General features: G+C 48.4%; 1 protein-coding gene and 1 long non-coding RNA gene across 2 annotated transcripts in view; one reads left to right on the top strand and one right to left on the bottom strand.

Moving 5' to 3' along the window:
* Positions 1-1,766, bottom strand: part of WNT5A (Wnt family member 5A) — a 22,201-nt gene extending 20,435 nt beyond the window's left edge. The window contains exon 1 of the mRNA XM_036430831.2: positions 422-1,766. Within this exon, the coding sequence (XP_036286724.1) occupies positions 422-427 (6 nt within the window). The 5' untranslated portion in view covers positions 428-1,766. The remainder of the gene's footprint in view (positions 1-421) is intronic.
* On the top strand, positions 183-18,685 carry LOC118715114. Its single transcript, XR_004986775.1, has 3 exons — positions 183-194; positions 359-363; positions 18,572-18,685. It is a non-coding gene; the product is annotated as an uncharacterized LOC118715114 (long non-coding RNA).

Genomic DNA, 18,685 nt, shown 5'->3' with positions numbered 1-18,685 from the left:
TGAAATACACATAGTAAAGTACACTCGAGTTTCTCAGGGCCAAAGGGGAGCTGAGTCGTCTGTGAACCGCACTGTTTTCTGCCTTGGCTCTTGCCAGCCTTTTCTCCAAAAGTCGAAAAGGTTTGCAGAATGCTTGGTGAGACCAGAAGAGGTCTCGGGGAGACAGAAGTAGTGAGCAAGGAGTGTGTGTGTGTGTTGGGGGGGGGGGGGGGGCCGAAGAATAGGGGTCCCCGCCAGCCCCGCGGGAGGGAGTTCTAGTCTCTGGAGGCGAAAGGAGAAAGGGAGGAATAGGAAGAGGTAGGTGGGGTTTGGGGAGGAGGGGGATTCAGTTAACTTCCATAAGAAAAAAAAAAAAAAGGAAAGGTAAAAAAAAAAAAAAAAAAGGTGGCGATGGAGCATCGGAGGAGCAAAGAACACCTACCTTCATGGCGAGGGGGAGGGGGCTCGAAGAGGAAGTCGCCACCGGAGCCAGGGCAGCGGAGAAATCCAAGCGGGGCGGCCGATTAAGCCCGGGGGGCCGATCCGACGCCGAGCTGCGGGCTCCCTCTGGGCGCGTCCCGCAGGCGCGGAGAGTCGGGGCCGGAGCGGTTCCTGGAGCCCGGGTCCGGGGGCCCGAGCCTGGGCGGCGCTGGGGTGCGCCCGGGGTCCGAGGGGGCGCGGGAGCCCGGCGGCCCGCGGCAGAGACAGGGCCGGGCCGGGGCGCAGCGAGGGAGCCGCGGGTCCGGCGAGGGCGCGCAGGCGACTGCTCCGCGGCGAGGCGCTCCCTCTCCAACGTCCATCAGCGACGGCGGTAATTAGGGCTTTCCAACCCCAAATGTGGGCGTGATTGTGCAAAAGACTTTACAACAAATAATAAAAAAAAATTCTTCACAAGAGGGTTTAAAAAAAATGCCCCGCTACTCAACTATGGCCTGAGGCGAAAGGGGGGGGGGGTGATCCGCGCGCCCAGGTGCCCCCGGTTCATTCACACCACGGATTCTGCAAACTCCGGGCGGCTCACGCCCTCCTGGTCTCCAGCTCCTCCTCTCCGAGTCTGTGGCCGAAAAGTCTGCTTCCAGGCGCTGATCCTGGGGCCGCGAGTGTGCGGACGTCTGTGTACACACAGACACACACAGACACACACCCAAACACACTCACACACACACTCACACACTCCGCAGCGCTGGAGCCCCAGCACAATCAGGCGCGCACGGTTTTCTCTCCGGGAGATGCCTCTGAGAACGCACCAGTCGCCATCCGAGCTGCTGCAAGAGTCAGCGCCAACTTTTGTCCTTTCATTTTAGGGTTTGGCAGAAAAGGGAGCGCAGACATGGGTAGCCGTTCCCCCCGGACGTTCGTTCTGCCTGTGCGGTGCGGTGGTTTCGGGGGGCGATCGCCCCCAGGGGAGACACGGGCGGCTCTCCCCTCCCCACCCCCTTCTTTCTCTCTTCGGGTGAATCCCCCCCTTGATCCCCCGCCTTTTCCAGGGCGAAGAGCGATGCGGAGCGAGGGCACCGAGGGCGTGGGGCTGGGGAGGGCGCGGGGCTCCGCGGCGGCCGATCAGCTCCGGAGGTCCATGGCCGGCGCCCGGGCCCGAGGGGCGGGAGAGCGGGCGGCGGGCGGGCGAGGGCCCCGCGGCGGCGGCGGCGGCGGCGGCGGGAGGCGCTGGCTCGGAGGGGCCGCTCGGAGCCGGGCTCGGGGAGGCGGCGGCGTCGTCGGTCGCGGGGCGCACGGCAGCCCTTCCCCACGATCGCGATGGATCCTGAGCCCCGCAGGCAGGCAGGCTGACCGGCCGCCGCGACCGCGTCCCCCCCACCCGCCCCCGGCCCTTCTGGCCAACTGCCGCGCTCTCTCCCTCCCACTCCGCACTCCTTTCCCCTGCTGTTCTCGAAGAAGAAGAAGAAGAAAAAAAAATTTTTTTTTTAAGTTGCAGAACCAAAGGCTGCTGAAAAGAGAGAGGGGGAATGGGGGGGGGGGGCGGGTAGGGGGAGAGAAAAAACTCAACTTTGCCTATGCGCATGCGTGCTGAGGCCGGCCTATGACAAACTCCGCAGGATTTTTAAAGCCATACCACGGGCTGGGGTGCAGGGGGGCGGGATGCAATCCCTGCTCGAGCCCCCTTCTCCGGGCTCCCCATCCCCCAGGCATCTGCTGAGAGAGAGAGGTCCGCTCTGCGGCCGCCTTCTGCCTGCAGCCTTCTCTCCTCTCTTCACTCCTTCCACCCCCAAGGAGCTGCAGGAGGCTGAACCCCAACTTCCCGGGCTGGACGCTTGGGCTTGCCTGTCCCAGGCCGCTTCCAAGGGGGCTGCTGCCCTGGCACTGAACCTCTTGAAGGATTTCCTCTGCATTTTTGCCCTTGAGGGGGGAGTGGGGTCCCTGAGACAGGGGTCCGGGCTGGAAAATCGGGTAGGTAGGCACAGGCATCCTGCTACACTCCCAGGGTAGTAGATTTGGGTGCTTGGGAGCGAGATCCAGCATCTGCCTAGGATGCTGGAGCATCCTGATGGGATGCCCGGTCTTGCCAGGTGGATCTTGGTGAGGTGAGCGTCCTATGGTGAGAAAGAAGCCTGCGAAGTTCAGCAGAACTGGGTTCGGGGCACTGGGGCTCTGAGTTCTTCCAGACACCTGGGCTCAGGCAGGGCAGGGTTGGTGGATGAATGACCCCCACTTTAAGGCCTCCAAACAATGCCTCACACTGGAGCACAATTCTTGTTCTCAGTCCTCCCCATTCTCCAGACATTCCCGGTGGAAATCACACACACACACACACACACACACACACACACACACCTCAATTTCAGTCATCTGTGTGTGTGTGGCATGCACTTGACCTAGGAGCAAAATCCATAGCCAGGGGTACTTGAGGTAGTGGCTGCTTTGTTTTTCTAGTTCCCTGCCCTCGTCCTACCCCTGGCTGATCACCCCAGCCTGTGCAGGGAGAGATTCTGGTGACCCAGCTACACTCCTGGCTGGCCCTACCTGCTCCTTACTTGTCTCTGCTGACTGGGCCCCTCCATAGCCCTGGCCCAGGGCCACCCTGGCCTCCCTTACTGGGCACATCACAATGTCAAGTGTGGGCTTTCCACCAACTGCCAGAGATGCCCTTGCTCCCAGGGGCTGGCTCTCTTTCTCCAGGGAAGAGGGAGCCCAAGGTTATCAGAGATCCCCCAGGGGACCTCCCTCCACCTCCTGAGTCTGCTTTCCTCTCATTCTCTCTAGGCCTTCACCGCTTAACCAGCAGGTGGATATCTTCCAGTTTTCCAGTCTTTCCTGAAATCTGCCCATGGCAGATGAGGGCTAAGCAAGAGGGCTCTGTGCCTGGCAAATCCATCCTCTCCAGGCGCTCTCCCCACTCTGTTTTGCCCAGCCACTGCCACCTGGGGTTCTCCTGGCTGGAGAAGCTCGGTGGCTCTGGGCAGGCACCGCAGAGGATGCCCCTAGAATCCATTCCTTGGACCCAGTTCATGGGCAGAGACACTGAGAGGTGGCAGGAAATGAACTGGTTAAGAACTCAGCTCCCAGAGGGTGCTGAGTGCCTGCAGGTAGCGCGCTCAGAGGATCCTGTTCCTAAGGAGGAAAGGGCCCTTCCTGTCAGAATGTGCTCCATTCCTGCAATCAGCCCCGAAACGCTGGCTCCCGAGCTGCGGACCTTTATGATTCCCTCTGATTCTGAATTATCTAGATAACTTTTCTGTTTCTTTCCAGTTGCCTTTGCTTGTTTGTGTTTACACAACCCCAACAGTTTTATTTCCTGCTTTGTTCCTTCCCTTGGTGAAGGTGGGGTGAGATAGTGGTTACGAGTTTGAACTCTGACATCTGCAGTTCCAATCTCCTGTCCCTTACATCCCAGCTGTGAAAGCTTGGACAAGTCCTTCAGCCTCCAGGTGCCTCAGAGCCCCCTTAAACATACACAACAACAGCAGCAACACAACAGACCAAACCAGGGGAAGACAATGACCTGTCACACAGCAAAGAAGAGCAGAAAGACAATGACCTCGCTGGTAGGGAAGCAGTGACAATGCAAAGGAAGATCTTGAAAATCGGGGATGTGGGGAGCACGAATGGGCGTGATCATGAAACACGTAGGGTGGGTCGGGCACGAACACCTGCTCTTCTACAGAAAGCAGCTCTGACAACAGACATTTCTGCCACTCCTTTGATGGCAAAACTAGACCTCACGTGACAAGGCCATTGATAGTCTCAATTTATCCCAGTTGGCGTGAAGCAATATGAACAGTGTTGGATTACTGGGTCCTTCCCCAGACTTCGAGGAGGCTGTCTGCAAACAAAACCATCATATGCCCTATTTTATCTTTCAAGAAAAAAATTCCAAAATTTCTGACAATCCTATCGACCCCCAGGACTTCAGGCGGAGGGTTGTGAGCCTGATCTGATGATAGGAATCGAGGGCGTGCTGAGAGGACACCGTGAGAATGGACTGAGCTCCGTGGCTGTGTGTTCACGGCTGTGGCCCCCATGCCTGGCACTTAGTAGCTGCGCAATAATATTGGTTGAATGACCAAATAAATGCATGCCTGGATGCAAAGGTTATTTCCAGAGAAAAATGTCAACGGGAACCAACAGGAAACCCACTTTGACCCTTCAGTCAGGGTGGGTGGGGGGCGTATGGGGCAGCAGGCTACTCTAGAAAGCCAGGCTCAGTTGTAAAGCTCCTTCCAAGATGGGCCTTGACTGCTTTGGCCAGGCAATGGACAGTGCGAAGGAGGGGAATCCATCCTCTCCATCTCCATCCCCAGAGGCTCTCTTCCGCAGATCTCCAGTCCTTGGATCCCCACCTTTCCCCACAGGCACCTCGTGTGTATCTGGGTGTATGTCCACAGATTGAGTCATCTGCAGACACACTAGCAAGGCATCACCACGCTCCCCTCATTAAAAATGCTTCTGAGTCTGTGGAACCAATAAATCAATATTTTTGGCTGCTCTCCCAACAGGGTTATTTCACAAAACAGAGTGCAAGATAAGGAATTTATGAACCATCTCATCCCTGTGCCGCCGTTCCCAGTGGGAGAAAGCAGAGCCGGGGTTGACATTCTGGGAAAATCTCGCCCCCCCACCCCCTCCTTTTATGCCAGGCAAATAATATTTTATGGCCCTGGGTTTTTATGGTGGTGTTTTAATGATCCGCTGTAGAAAGCGGGTTTTCTCTCCAGTCGCTAGAATTTGTCAAGAAGGGCTGGAGGCCATAAAAGAGGGACGGGCCCCAGGGACAAACAGGCTCCATCTTCTGAAATAAACTAATAAAGAGTCCCAACATGTTTACTCCTTCACCTCAGAGTCAAGACCAGCCAGGCGGCCTGGGAGGAGCCCCCAGAGGAAGCCCTAAAGGGGACAAAGAGGCCGGAAGGGGGTCAGGGCTTCCTCGCCACCACATGGCCACAGTCAAAGCAATACGGTCACATTGTGTTCTCACCGGCCACTGGCCTGGGAGGCACAGAGGCTCCCTGCGGTTCCGGGACATTTTTGGACACTGACTCAAGGAGGCTCCTTGGAAATCTCAAACGCTCCTGGCACTAGGCCTAATCACGGTGACCTCCTAACTCAGAGCCCTCTTTATTTGTATAGTCAAGTGCTTCGGGGGTGGGGGAAGGAGGAGGGCCTGCATGGATACTGGATTTTTTATTTTTAATTTTTTTTTAGTTTTAAGTAATTTCAAAGTCCAACCAAACTGACTCTGAACCCCAGCTCTGCCTCATGCTGACTGAGTGACCCTAGCGGGGTCACGTCTCCATATCAGTCTTGATTTCTCCACCTGTGAGGTAGAGTACATAGGGGTCTAACAATTGAGGTAACATTCAGAAGGCCCTGGTGCAGCCTCCGCTCATGACAGCGGCTGCTCTAATTATTTCAACACAAGGCATGTTTGTCCTTGGGTCCTGGGCGAAATTCTGAGACAGATGAGTTGCCTGAGGAGGGAGGAGGCAAGGGTCCCAGGAAAAATGGAGGGAAACGTGGGAGGCAGTTATAAGATTATCTGCCATGTCTGCGTGAAAGAATTCGGTAAGGATGAGGCCAATCAGCGCTGAGATAATAATGAGTATTACCTCCAAATAAGAATCGCTGGTAACATTTACTGAGTTCTCACTATGTCCTGGAGGCCAGCTACTGTGTATACTCTTCATGTCATTGCTGTGTTTCATGCCTGCTCCTTCATAGGGTAAATCCTATTATTATTTGCACAATGTGGAGAAAAGGAAAGGTTCAAAGAGATCACAGTTTCTAAAAGTTCAAGGTTTCTCTGCTCAAACCCAAGAGTTAGAACCCTGGTTCTCCGACTCTAAGTAACAGAGGCTCAGCTCCCATCCTTTATCTACTTACTCGAGTCCCGGTACATGGATTCTTGCACCAGTCAGGTCCCTCGGCCTGGCCTGTGAAGATAGGACCAAAACCAGCCCAGTGCAAGAATTCGTGCATGGGGCCTCAGTATGCATATAAGATCTTTGGTTAATCTCTTCCTGCTCTCCTCCCTCCCCCTTCCCTCTGAAATTCATTATTCTGTTCCATGTTTCCATGCCTGTGCTTTGAGCATCTGCCCCCTGGTGATCAGTGCACATCATAGCTACCGGTCGAACAGTCCCTTAGGCTTTTATATGTATAGATGACTGCAGACAAAACTATTTTGTAAAAGGTGTTTCTCTGGCTCCCAAATGCGCCCACACTTTCCCCTTGGCCTCTCCTACACAAGACTGGCAGTAAGAGGAAAGCATCTTTCTTGAAAGCTCTGATTTACTCCAGGAAGCACCAAGCATGACACCCACCAGAATTGGCCCCACCAGGGAAGCCTGATTCAAGCCCCGTTCTGTGAGGCTGTCAAAGATTTGTCCTGACTTCACTAAGTTTCTTACCACGAAGCTATGACTTCCCTGCCCTCATTCCACCACCACCGTCAGGAACCACAGCTTCCATACTGAGCCACCCACCTGGATTCTGACCTTGTCTGGGCAGTGTCCTTTGAATTCCCTGCTCTCTTAAAAAAGGGCTTGGTCTGGTTCTCCAGGGTTAGCCCTGATAAGGACAGGGGTCTCTCTCCCTGTGCAGCTCAGATCACGTCATTCCTCTGCTAAACATCCTTCAAGGTCTCCCCAGTGTACCCGATAAAGCCCAAACAAGCCACTTGCCTGCAAGGCTCCTCAGAACGCGTCCTTTGCCTCTGTGGCTCCCTCTGCCTGCAAAGCTGTTCTTCTGATCTGGGCTCCCTCACTCCATCAGGTCAGCACCTCAAAGTACATACTAACTTAATGCAGCCCCCGTCTCCCTGCCAATGACTCTGTTTCATTCTCCTTTTTCATCCCAATCTAAAAAAATCTTATTTGCACGCATGTTTATTTATTAGAGGCCTGATGCACAAAATTTGCTTCAGAGTAGGCCTTCCTTCCCCCTGTTGCTGGCACAGGCTTCCCTCTGGCACCTGGGTCCTGGGCTTCCCTTTGTCCAGAAGGTCAACTGGAAGGACATCGGGAAGGTTGTACAGCTGTCAGGTCTAATTAGCATATTATGCTTTTATTATTATAGATTTGTTTGTTTTATTTTTCCTCTCCTAAAAAGGGGCCAGGGTTACACCTTTCTTGTTCAAAGTTATCACCTCCAGTGACTGGCACAGAGAAAATGCTCAGAATGAATGAATGGATGATCATGCCCATAGCCAGATAATGGCTAAGCAAGGGTTTGAACTTTGGCACTTTGACTCTAAATAACTTAACCACTGTACTTTATTTACCGATAAATAAAGACAACACTTTCCCAAAAGGTGCTTCCCTGGATCCCAGAATGTGTCCACACTTCCCCCCGGCCTCTCCCACACGAGGCTTACCTTAAGTGGACAGGGGCTGATAAGAGAAATAGTTTTCCTCTGAAGAAAGACAGTATCCCATTCCTCTCCCCTCCTGTCATGTTGTGTGTTTTTTTTTTTTTTTTTTCTGAGAAGTTGTTTTCCCTTCACTGGCCTTTTCTTACAAAATGGTCAGTCTTGTCAGTTCCATATTTTATGTGGACCACTGGGCATCTAGGTGCTAGGTTTAGGATATCAATTTACCATTTTGGGGGAACACAAGCCCCTTTACTTACAGGAAAGAAGCTTTCTTATCTGAGGGACAGAAAAAAAATGCTGGGGTTTTTATGCTGTCCTATTTTATTGATTGTTTACCATTTTCAATATCATGTGCCTAAATCTGTGTACCAGGATTTAAAAAGCTGTGTCAGGTATTCTCAATAATTACTTCTGTTTCCAAGCAACCCATTATACAGCCATCTCCTTTGGGGATGTAAGAGCAGGCTTTTAAAAACTTTAGTTAAGTTCCTTTTCTAGGAGAATCCAGAAAACTGTAGAATTTCCCCCAAATGTTGGACTTACACTTTGAATCCAGCTGGCAAAAAGGATAAGATGCCATTAGAAAGCAGCTGGGTAAAGCACTCATTTGTTTCTAACTAGATTCTAAAATAGATCAAATCGATCCCTTTCAAACAGGAAGTAAGGACAGTCCTCCTTGCATGACCTGGAAAGCCTACCTGGAGAACACGTTTGAATGAGTGCCACGATGGACTCACCCTAAGAGAAAAGAGACATCTCAAAACCAAGTAAGAATGTGAACATCCCTTCTGGTCAATTTCAGCTATGAGACACTAAATTTTTAATATCAAACCAATAAGTGAGAAACATTTTAAGTAAGAGAGTTGCAGAATAGCCAAATAAAAAGGCCAGAGTTTAGCTATCTAGTCAATTACTTGGTCTGCCTGACACCAAACTGTGCACAAGAAGCTGATGGCATTTTTAAACTTCTCAAGAATGTCCTGACATCATAACAATTTCACGTCTTATTGAATTTTCACTGGAGTGACTCTAATAGGACATCACTCTTCTATGCAAATAGCCTCAGCCTGCTTAAAAGGGACCACAAATAATTCTAAATAGCAGAATTAAATCCCAATTCTTTTTAATGTTGCATAGTTTGCTGCGATAATCATCAATGCTCAGTAAAGTGACACTGTTATGATTTCCCAAACCTGTCTCAATAAATCAGTGAATTTTGGATAAAGGGTTTGTTTGGTTTTTTCCTTCTCCACCCAGTTAAACCCCTGATTCGCTGTTCTGTAAGTGTCCATTAAGGTCCAGTGACAATTCATTGACTTTGAAAAGCACGAGGAACACTCCCAGGGAAAAAGATCCCAATGTCACTGGACGTATTTAAAGTAAGTGGTTTTGACTTAAGCAAAGATTTCTACTTAACCCAGAAGAAAAGCAGTCATTCCTTGGAAATACCACAGAATTGAGAAGAGTGAAATGAATGATGGCGAAGGATTAAATTCACCTATTCCAGCCTGTACATATATCTACTGAGTATATACAGGAACACGATGGCTCCACTCACGTGTCATTTGTGGACAGCCCTCTTCTTCTCAACCCAGGAGCATGATCCTCTCAGTCATGCAGATATGTCATAACAGAGATTAGTCGGCACATAAGCGACATCCCTTCCTCATTCTGCACGCTCCTTGCAAGGATGTTTGAACATATCTCTTTGCTATTTAAAATGGGATTCAGTCCATATGATAACAGCATCTATTTCAAAATTCAACAACAGAAAACAGAAACAAATCATAAATTTTGAGAGTCTGTTTATTGGGACTGAGTTATAGCTAGAGGAAATAAAGAGCAGTTTAAACACATGGAGGAAAAAGCACATGAAAAGTAATAGCTGTAAGCTTAACTGATAGGCTACTCATTCATTCATTCATTCATTCATTCATTCATTGCATTGTTTGCTCATTCAACAAATATCCATGGATCATATACTATGGATCATCAACCAGTCATTTAATAAGCATTATGGTACACCTATTCATTCCTCAAATTAGTATTGTATATACTGGAACACGCTGGCTTTTTCATTTTAGTCAACAGAGAATTATTGAGCACGTACTGGTGCTAGACCTGAATAGGCTTCACAAGAAAGTCCCACATGGATGAGTGAGATGGAAGCCCCCAAGACATCTTTGTCCTGGATGTTACATTCTGGATGTTACTGCTGCTGGCTCAAGGTCACATCCTGGATGTTACTACTGTGGCCTCTTGGTTCAGTGGATTTAGAACAGAACTTAAAGGGCTTCAGAACCAAGTTCAACATTAGGGATTTCTCCCTGTGCTGGCTAGCCACCCTAGAAGCCCATGAGTGTTCAGCAAGAGAGAAGGGTTGCCTCAGAAGAATCATTTGCATATTGCCATATGCCTGATGCCGTGGTCACATGGCATCTTTTTACTTATTGTTTTGAACCTAGCTGTGCAGTCTCATAATGGTACATTCTTCTGTTTGTTTCCAAACATCACTGTTTGTGATGGAGAGTTTTCACTTGGGCCATTAAACAGTGAACATGTGTTTGAATGGTGTCTCCCCCAAGACAGGTGAGTGAGTCACAGGTGGTTCATCTGTTTCTTCCTTTTTTTATGTTAAATTTTCCTCAATTACCTGCTATGTGCCAGGAATTATGTAGACATGGAGATGCAGAGATGAAGGAGTCATGGCTCCTGCTCTCAAGGGCTCACAGTGAAGCAGGCCATCCAGGCACGTGTAATAATGATGTGCAGTGTGATTTTTATTAATGCCACACAATGAGTGTGTGTGAGTCCCAGCAATAGAGGAAAAGCAGGCCTGTTATTAAAGAAAGAAGATACAGGACTGTGTCAGCTCTGGAGACAGGGCACCGCATCTGAATGCTTAGAGCTGTTGCAAGTCCAGTGCTATTCTCCTTCCTCTGGTAGGAGCACCAAATTATCCTTTGAGGTTTCACCTACGCTCGCCTAACAGGCCACGTGATATAGCAAGGCTGGCTTCATCCCATGAGTCAAGAATATGAGCATGTGACTCAGGCTTGGCCAATCAGAGGAGAGTCATGTGACACAGATCAGTTTTTTTGTTTTGGCTATAGTAGGATAGAGGAACCAATTTTCCTTTGAGGACACTAACCTGGTTGGCTGTACATGTCAAGTTTCTGGGTGAGGGATTGGGAAGGACCACATTGTATAAGCAATGTTTGAAGTGAAGGCAACAAAAATAAGCAGAGCCCCCCAAATGGAGGGGAAAAGATACATGGGTCTTCTGACTTTGTTGGAGCCCTTGGATGAGGCCCATATTAACCACCCTTGCCAGTCTTCCATGAAATCAGTCTGCATTGGTTTTATCACTTTCAATTCAAAGAGTTTTGACAATATACAGCATTTACTTGCTGCAGAAAATTAATATTTAACTAAAAGAGGCAAAGTTGGGTATTGGGTTAAATGGCAGATAACCTGTTCCCTGCTGGGTTTAGACCAGGCCTCCGAGAGGAAAGGAGATGTGATCTGAGACCATCCTCAGTTACTGTGAGACAGAGCATCTAGTCAGGCCAGGAAGAAACCAATAGGAGTGAACATTCAAGTATGAATGCGGTGGAGTGGGAGGAGTGTCCATTGGCAAATCAAGCAGGGATTTGGGGAGCACTCTGAGGATATGAGGTCCAAGCCAGGAAGAGAGTAGGTGAGGGGCTGGTTTCTCTTGGAGACAAAACACTCGGAAGCTGGGTGAGGTATGATGCAGCCCATGACCTGCTTCTACATCTATGGGACAACTGGCTTGCACATATTGGAGACTGTCAGTGGGAGAGTCAGCAACTACCTTGTAAAAGTAGACTCTTGAATGCTGTGGTCTCTTGATACTATTTCATTGGGAAACATAACTCAATAATTTAAATAAATTAAATCCATTAGGGTTGACTTTGAAACTTAAAATCCAAATATTCAGGGGAGGGGGAGGGGAAAAAAAAGACCTTAGATTCACTATGCCCATTAGGGAAATAATATTAAATAACTACATTTTCAATGTGGATTCATCAATTATTCCACAAAAAAAAAAAAAATACTTCCTGTAAGTTCGTGTGCCTGGCACTGTGCTATGAGAAAGACTACAGAGGTGAGCAAGGCTTGGATGATGTTCTTGCCCTGATGATGCTAACACACCTTCCCTGCCTCAGAGATCTCCCTCTTCCCTGGTAGTGAATATGTTCATTCATTTAGTCATCCATCCCATGGCTATTTATTTGCACCAACTTGTATAAATATACACATTTATCTAACAAAGTAAAAGCTAAAATAGCAGAACGTTTCAGGAAATAGCTATCCTTTCAGGTTAAATTAATTGTTTGGTAAACTGAGAATGTAAAAATTAACATGCAAAACCCCTGCTGTGCTTCTAAAACTCCCATTTCATTACCTTCATTAAAAATGGAAAACCTGCTCATTTCTTCTTCAGTAAATACTTGGGTAAACCTGTGTGACACAGTCTTCAAAGAGTCGGCACTCTGGTGCAGTGGTTAGAGCAGTGGTTCTCAATCTTCCTATTTGTACTTTTTCTACTGTTATGATTCATAATGTAAATATCTGTGTTTTCTGATGGTTTTAGGTGACCCTGCTATAGAGCCTGAGAGAGCCGGGTTCCGGGAAAGCACAAGGCCTGATGCATTAAGAGTGGGCTGATTAAGGGCTTGTACTCACTGACTCCTCGCTGTGCTGGGGAATACATGACTCACTGTTAACAGAGGTGATGTTTCCTGAGAGCCTACTGTGTGCGGGACACATGGTAAGCATTTCACCTGAAGGTCCTGCTCCCAAGGCCCTGAAGCACATGGCGGGGGGAAGAGGTTTGCTCAGGGTCCCCCAGCCAGGGGTTGGCAGAGACAGAACTCAGCACAAGTTTATTTTACCCCCAGTGTACAAGTCAATCTCTGTATGACTGGAGCAGAAAATCCCGGGGGATGCGTCATTCCCTGTGACCATCAGAGCTCTGTGGACTGCTTAGAGGAGGAGGATTGGTTTACCTCAGAAGTTCCAGATGATTGCCCCCACACAGGAGAACCTGAGATCTCCCAGTCATGCAAAGGTCTGCTGTCAAAGGCTTCCAATCCTTCGTTATAAGGCAGCAAAGAGCCTCCATCTAACGGCCCCATTCAATGCAGCCCTTCTTCGCTTCGGTTCTACAACAGTCCCGGCCAGAATTGCAAAAAAGTGGTAGAACTTTTCCTCTGGAGAATTTTCTAGGACCTTACAAACATGACCCCATTAATCCACTCAATACCCGGATGAGATAGGTAGTTGGAAGTTATTATTATTGCCACTTTCAAGATAGAGAACCCGAAGCCAAGAGAGATTAAGCAATTAGTCCAAGGTCAAATGGTGAGCTAAAGACAGACCTGGACATGAAACAATTATCTTGAGAAATTTGACTCAAATGCACAAACTGATTGGCTAGTTTCCCACCACGTGCTACCATCCGGGTAGGTGCTCTCCGGGCGATAGGACTGGCTTTTCAGCGAGATTCCTGCAGCTGCATCGGACTGGATTTGTATGGAGTGTGTCAATACCAATGTTCAGACTGACATCAGATTTTTCCAAAATATCGTCTGAAGGAAAATACAGCTCTTAGCTCCAAATGTAGTATCCATTTTACCTCGCTCAGCTACATTTATTCATACCTGTGAGCACAGTTTGGGAGGATAAAGGGTGAACTGTTCTACCGTGAACTCCTCCTTCTGCTTTCTTTTCTTTGGAGACAATCTGGGGCACATGGGAAGGTTTAGGGGCATCTTGTCATTTACTCAGATGTTGAGACTAAGGAAAGATGACCATAAACTATCCCTGAACTGTACAAAATCTGGACTCCAACTACTCACCTTTGAGCTTCCCATCACCCTTCAGTCAAATACCCTTACTCTTTTGAACTGTACGCTTTGACACCTGGTGAAATGTATGAACGAGAGTTGGGAAAGGGAAGACTTCCTGGTGAGTCTGGAGGAACTCATGCTTTGAGCTAACAATTCCAAGGGCACATGCACAGAAACACGGCATACTGGACAAAATGCCACTAACGATGCCTCTCCTCCAACTTTGGAAAAGGCCCTGCCCCTCCAAACACCTGGAGCAAATTTTCATTTCTCTCTGCCCACAGGAGTCTTTGGTTATTTAAAGTCAACTGCTCCATTATCTGTATTGACTGGTTTGGGGCAACATGAGATATACAATGTTGGAAGGAAAATAAGGCCCATCTCATGAACTCGGTAAGGAGGGCATCTACCCTCTCAGAAATGCCACGTGCCATGCTCTGGGCTTGTTCCCTAAGAATTCAGTCATCACTTTTGGACCTGTTGAATCCTGGCTTCTTCAACTAGTTAAATCACACTCGTGGGCAAGTTTTTCTGCCATGACTTGACAATTTCTGCACATCCAGGAGATTTGGAAGATGCTAAGAAATTCCAGTGACGTCCCCTAACACAGCTCCACCTGCTCCACCTTTCCTCAGCCCCCTTGGTCCTGTGCTGATGTGGACAGCTCCTTCCAGAAACAAACTCTAACTCAAGCCTATGCCAGGAATGTTAGGTTGCTAAATGCCCAGACACTGCTGTGGGGGCAGGAAGGGGCAGAGATTAAGCTTATCCATTTTCTTCTTTCCAAAAATCAACACTTTTCGGGGAATCCAAAGGCAGTTCCTTCTCTGTAACGCACTTCCACCTCCTTTCTCATAAACTGAAAACATGATGCTCAGAATCTGAAGCATCTTCAATCAGAGTGTGCGGTCCAAGCCCAACATCTAGCAAAGGACTGTCTTGAGTATTTCCAACTGAAGTGATGGTGTCTTAATATGTCCAAAAGTTCTAGTTTGTTGCTGTCTTGGGAAATTTGCATGGAGCCCATTAAGCTGCCCTGTTTGGAGGCTGGTGAATAGCATGGCATCATTTGCAAACAACCATGCTGTAAATAAACTATGAAAGGCAGCTGCCTTACCCAAGGAACACTAAAGACTCAGGCCATGGGTTTTGGCCACAGGCAAGGGCATCGATTCCCAACCAACCCCTGGCTGATTCTAATGTCTCCTTCCTCCAGACTGTGCGGCATTTGGGAGGAAGGGGGAAATGGGCCTGCCCAATGCAAAGGCTCCCGGTGGCGCATTGCCACGTGGGTATTGGTGCTTTTTCTGTTTTTCTCACCAGGCACACATCTCTTATCATACAAGTTGAGCAGGTCTTTCCTGCATTTTAAGAAGCCCGTGCTTTATTGTCCAAAACCCTTGCTCTTGAGTGCATGTGTTTTGTGGAAGCACAAGTGGTAATTACACAAGTCTTTCCTTCCCTGTCATTGGCAACAGTCACCAGGGAAATTTACAGCCCCCAATATCCAGATCTGGAAACTGGTTATTAAACGTGGTCGAGGAAAACCCTGACGTGGCAAATGGCCTCCGAGCAAGCAGCAGCTCGGCAGCAGTGCTTGGGGGAGTGGCTGGGAGTCAGCAAGGGACCGTCAGTTTTGTTTCATTGAACATTTTTTTTTTACATTTTATTTTTTAATATATTTTATTGATTTTTTACAGAGAGGAAGGGAGAGAGCTAGAGAGCTAGAAACATCGATGAGAGAGTGTCATCGATCAGCTGCCTCCTGCACACCCCCTACTGGGGATGTGCCTGCAACCAATGTACATGCCCCTAACTGGAATCGAACCTGGGACCCTTCGGTCTGCAGACCGACGCTCTACCACTGAGCCAAACCGGTTTTGGCTCATTGAACATTTTTGCTGTTTATCATAATGTTAGCACTACTTATCTTTGTCATTTCCATTTGTTTAGATCATAGGGGTGTCGAACTCAATCAGAGAAGGGGCCAAAATCTAAAATCCAGCCTAAATCGAGGGCTGATTGGTTTACTGAACAGTCATAAACTGTCATTGTGATGGAAACGCAGCAGAGTGCAGTGATGACAGCACGGTGTGGGCCACATTGCAAGGCCTGGCGGGACGGATTTGGCCCGCGGGCCTTGTGTTTGACACATGTGGTTTAGAATATATTATGTGGCTGGCATTACATTAAGTCGCCACTTGATCCTTGGGTTTTTTTTTTTTGTTTGTTTTGTTTTGTTTTTTACAATCTCCTGGGAATGTTTTTATAATTTTAAGATGAAGAAAGAAACAGAGAGGCCACGTAACCAGCCCAAGGTCTTTGGTCTGGGACTTGGTAGAGTCAGGGTTTAACACCTCCAGAAGCTTTGAACTCAGGTATGATCAAAAGTCAGGCAGGAACATACCTGGTGAAGCTGCCCAGGAGTAGCCTTTCAGGGAAATGGCAAGTGTTTCTAATACCTCCCCAGGCTCCCAGACTCCACGCTTTCCTCTGCTGTCCTGCCAAAACATTTGGAGGCCTAGTGGCAAGAAATGTCTGAAGCCTGAATTCATCCCACTAGCCCTTGAGTTCCAGTCTCTTTAATTTGAAATTTGATTCATGCTTAATGGCATTTAAAAAAATCTCAGGATGCCTTAGTGCAGGCGTCTTCAAACTGCGGCCCGCAGAGGAGTCTGATCTGGCCCGCCAGGTTTTTGGGCAGTGAGCGCAGCCGAGGTGTTACAGTAGGAATTAGTAGTCATATAGTCCGGCCCTCCAGCTCTCTGAGGGACCGTGATCTGGCCCCCACTTTAAAAAGTTTGAGGACCCCTGCTAGTGGATAGAGCGTTTTGGCTCAGTGGATAGAGTGTTGGCCTGTGGTCTAAAGGGTCCTGGGTTCGATCCCAGTCAAGGGCACGTACCTCAGTTGCAGGGTCCTCTGGCCCAAGCCCTGCCCAGGGTGCGTGCAGGAGGCAACCAATGGATTTGTTTCTCTCACACCAATGTTTCTCTCCCTCTTTCCTTCTCTTCCACTCTCTCTAAAAATCAATGGAAAAATATCCTCATGTGAGGATTAAAATATCAGGATAACCTTTTAAAATTAGATATAACATACAGAGAGAAAAGTCAAGTCTTGAAACTATCATTTGATGAATTTTCCAGAACTGAACAAAGCCATGTAACCAACTTCCTGGCAGAAGCATCACAATAGTGCCAGCATCCTCGACACTCTCTGCGCCTTTCCCAGGCATTCACATCCAGAAGGTTAGCCACTGTCCTCACTTCTAACCCCACAGATGAACTTGGTCTGCTTCTGGGCCCTGTATGCATAGAATTATATAGTATATCCTCTTGTGTCCACCGGCTTTCACCTAACTTCATGGGAGATCCATCCATGTTGTGGCATGTGGCAACAGTCTTCTCAAATCTGTTGGTTGATCCTTTCACATTGATATGTTATCCCTGAGTGCCTAAGGAGGAAGAGTTCCTTCTCTGAACACAAGTTCTAGAAAATAAAATAAGTCATTCTGGGACCTTGTTAGAGCTATGAAAGGACATTGATAGTTAACAGATTTTCCTAAATATTTTCTCATTTTTCGCCTCTCACAGCCCATGTCAGGTGGTTAGGAGACATAATTCCCATTGGTTAGATTGAGAAACAGAGGGCGCCTGCAGGTGTGCGAGCGCATGCAGTTATACAATTGAGATTGCAGCTGAGGTGCCTTGATTGCCAATGTGACGCTGAACGCACACCGTGGTGCTCCTCTCTGGGCCAGAAGGCCTTTCAAAGGAAAAATAAACTGGTCCCTAAGGTTGTTTGCCGTGTGCATTCAACGTTTCCCTCCTCAGAATTCACTTTCTTTCTTATTTCGGGATCCCCCTTTCCCCTTCTTGATCCCAAGATTGAGGGGTCCATTCCTAGCAGCGAAGAGCACATGACTCCGCTCCTTGGCAGAGAAACATAGGTTGTGGGGTCTCACAGGCAATCTTGAGGGAGCTCAGGAATACATTACCATAAAGGGTGCAAAAACCAAGAAAAAAGAGTGAGAAGTCATTTCAGTTTCTGGAACAAGCCACACCCCAAATCCACTACCTCTAAACTATTTATTGCATGAAGCCATGCATGTATATACTTATTTTTGCTCAAAGTATCTTGTGTTATTTTTTTTTTAATTCTTTTCTCCTAAAGAATTGGGTGGGAGGGGCTTACAAAATAAAAAAACCCTGAAAGATACAGTTATCTAAATCCTCCCATTTCTCCTCCCCAATTCAAGGAGCCATAGTCCAGTGAGTGGCAGCTATGTAGACGTGGAGGTTTTGTCTTGAATTTATGCAAAGTTGCTCTCCTGAGTTCTCCCCAAGTGAAGTCACTGTGTTGACACAGACAACGTCTGTTTTGAAACCATAGAAATGTTGGCTTTGCCTTGTACTCGGGAAAGGGTCTACACCACCCACATCGACCATTCCTGCCATAGATGCTCATGTAACCTAGCCCGGGAGGGCAAGACCAACGGAGGCAAAGATTTTGTCAAGGGGTAGGGGAAGCTCGTCCAAACAACAGAGCTCAAGGAGTCTTCGTCCAAAGGCTTTTGGAATTTCTTGCTCTCTAGCCAGTGTATCATCTAAACTCTCCACAGAGTGACAGAGATTTATTCATCCCTCTCTGCACGTTAGAAGCCCATCATGGGGTGGGGGGAGGAAGAGAAACTGCAGTGGAGACTCCTGACAACATGCCTCAGCCAGGTGATCAAGGCCAGGACTCATGCTGAGAGTGCCTGCGCCTGAGATGACGTGGCGAGAAGGGTGCTTTACCGCTGTGGTCCTCCGCCCGTAAACCAAGCCCCAGTCTAATCACAAGAAAAAGATCAGACAAATCCCAGAAGATGGGCCACCTGTGATAAGCCAGGCTTAGAAAAGACAGACATGAGAAGGAAAGCTGGGTCTCGATGGGACACTGCCTCTCTGATGGAGGGACAGCGCCACGGAAGTACAAGCCATGTCTTTATTTCATAGCAGATGC

This window comes from Pipistrellus kuhlii, unplaced genomic scaffold (genome assembly GCF_014108245.1).
Source record: "Pipistrellus kuhlii isolate mPipKuh1 unplaced genomic scaffold, mPipKuh1.p scaffold_m20_p_11, whole genome shotgun sequence".
Classification (NCBI taxonomy): domain Eukaryota; kingdom Metazoa; phylum Chordata; class Mammalia; order Chiroptera; family Vespertilionidae; genus Pipistrellus; species Pipistrellus kuhlii.
Note: the sequence above shows the minus strand (reverse complement) of the source record. Positions and strands in the feature narration are given on the sequence as shown.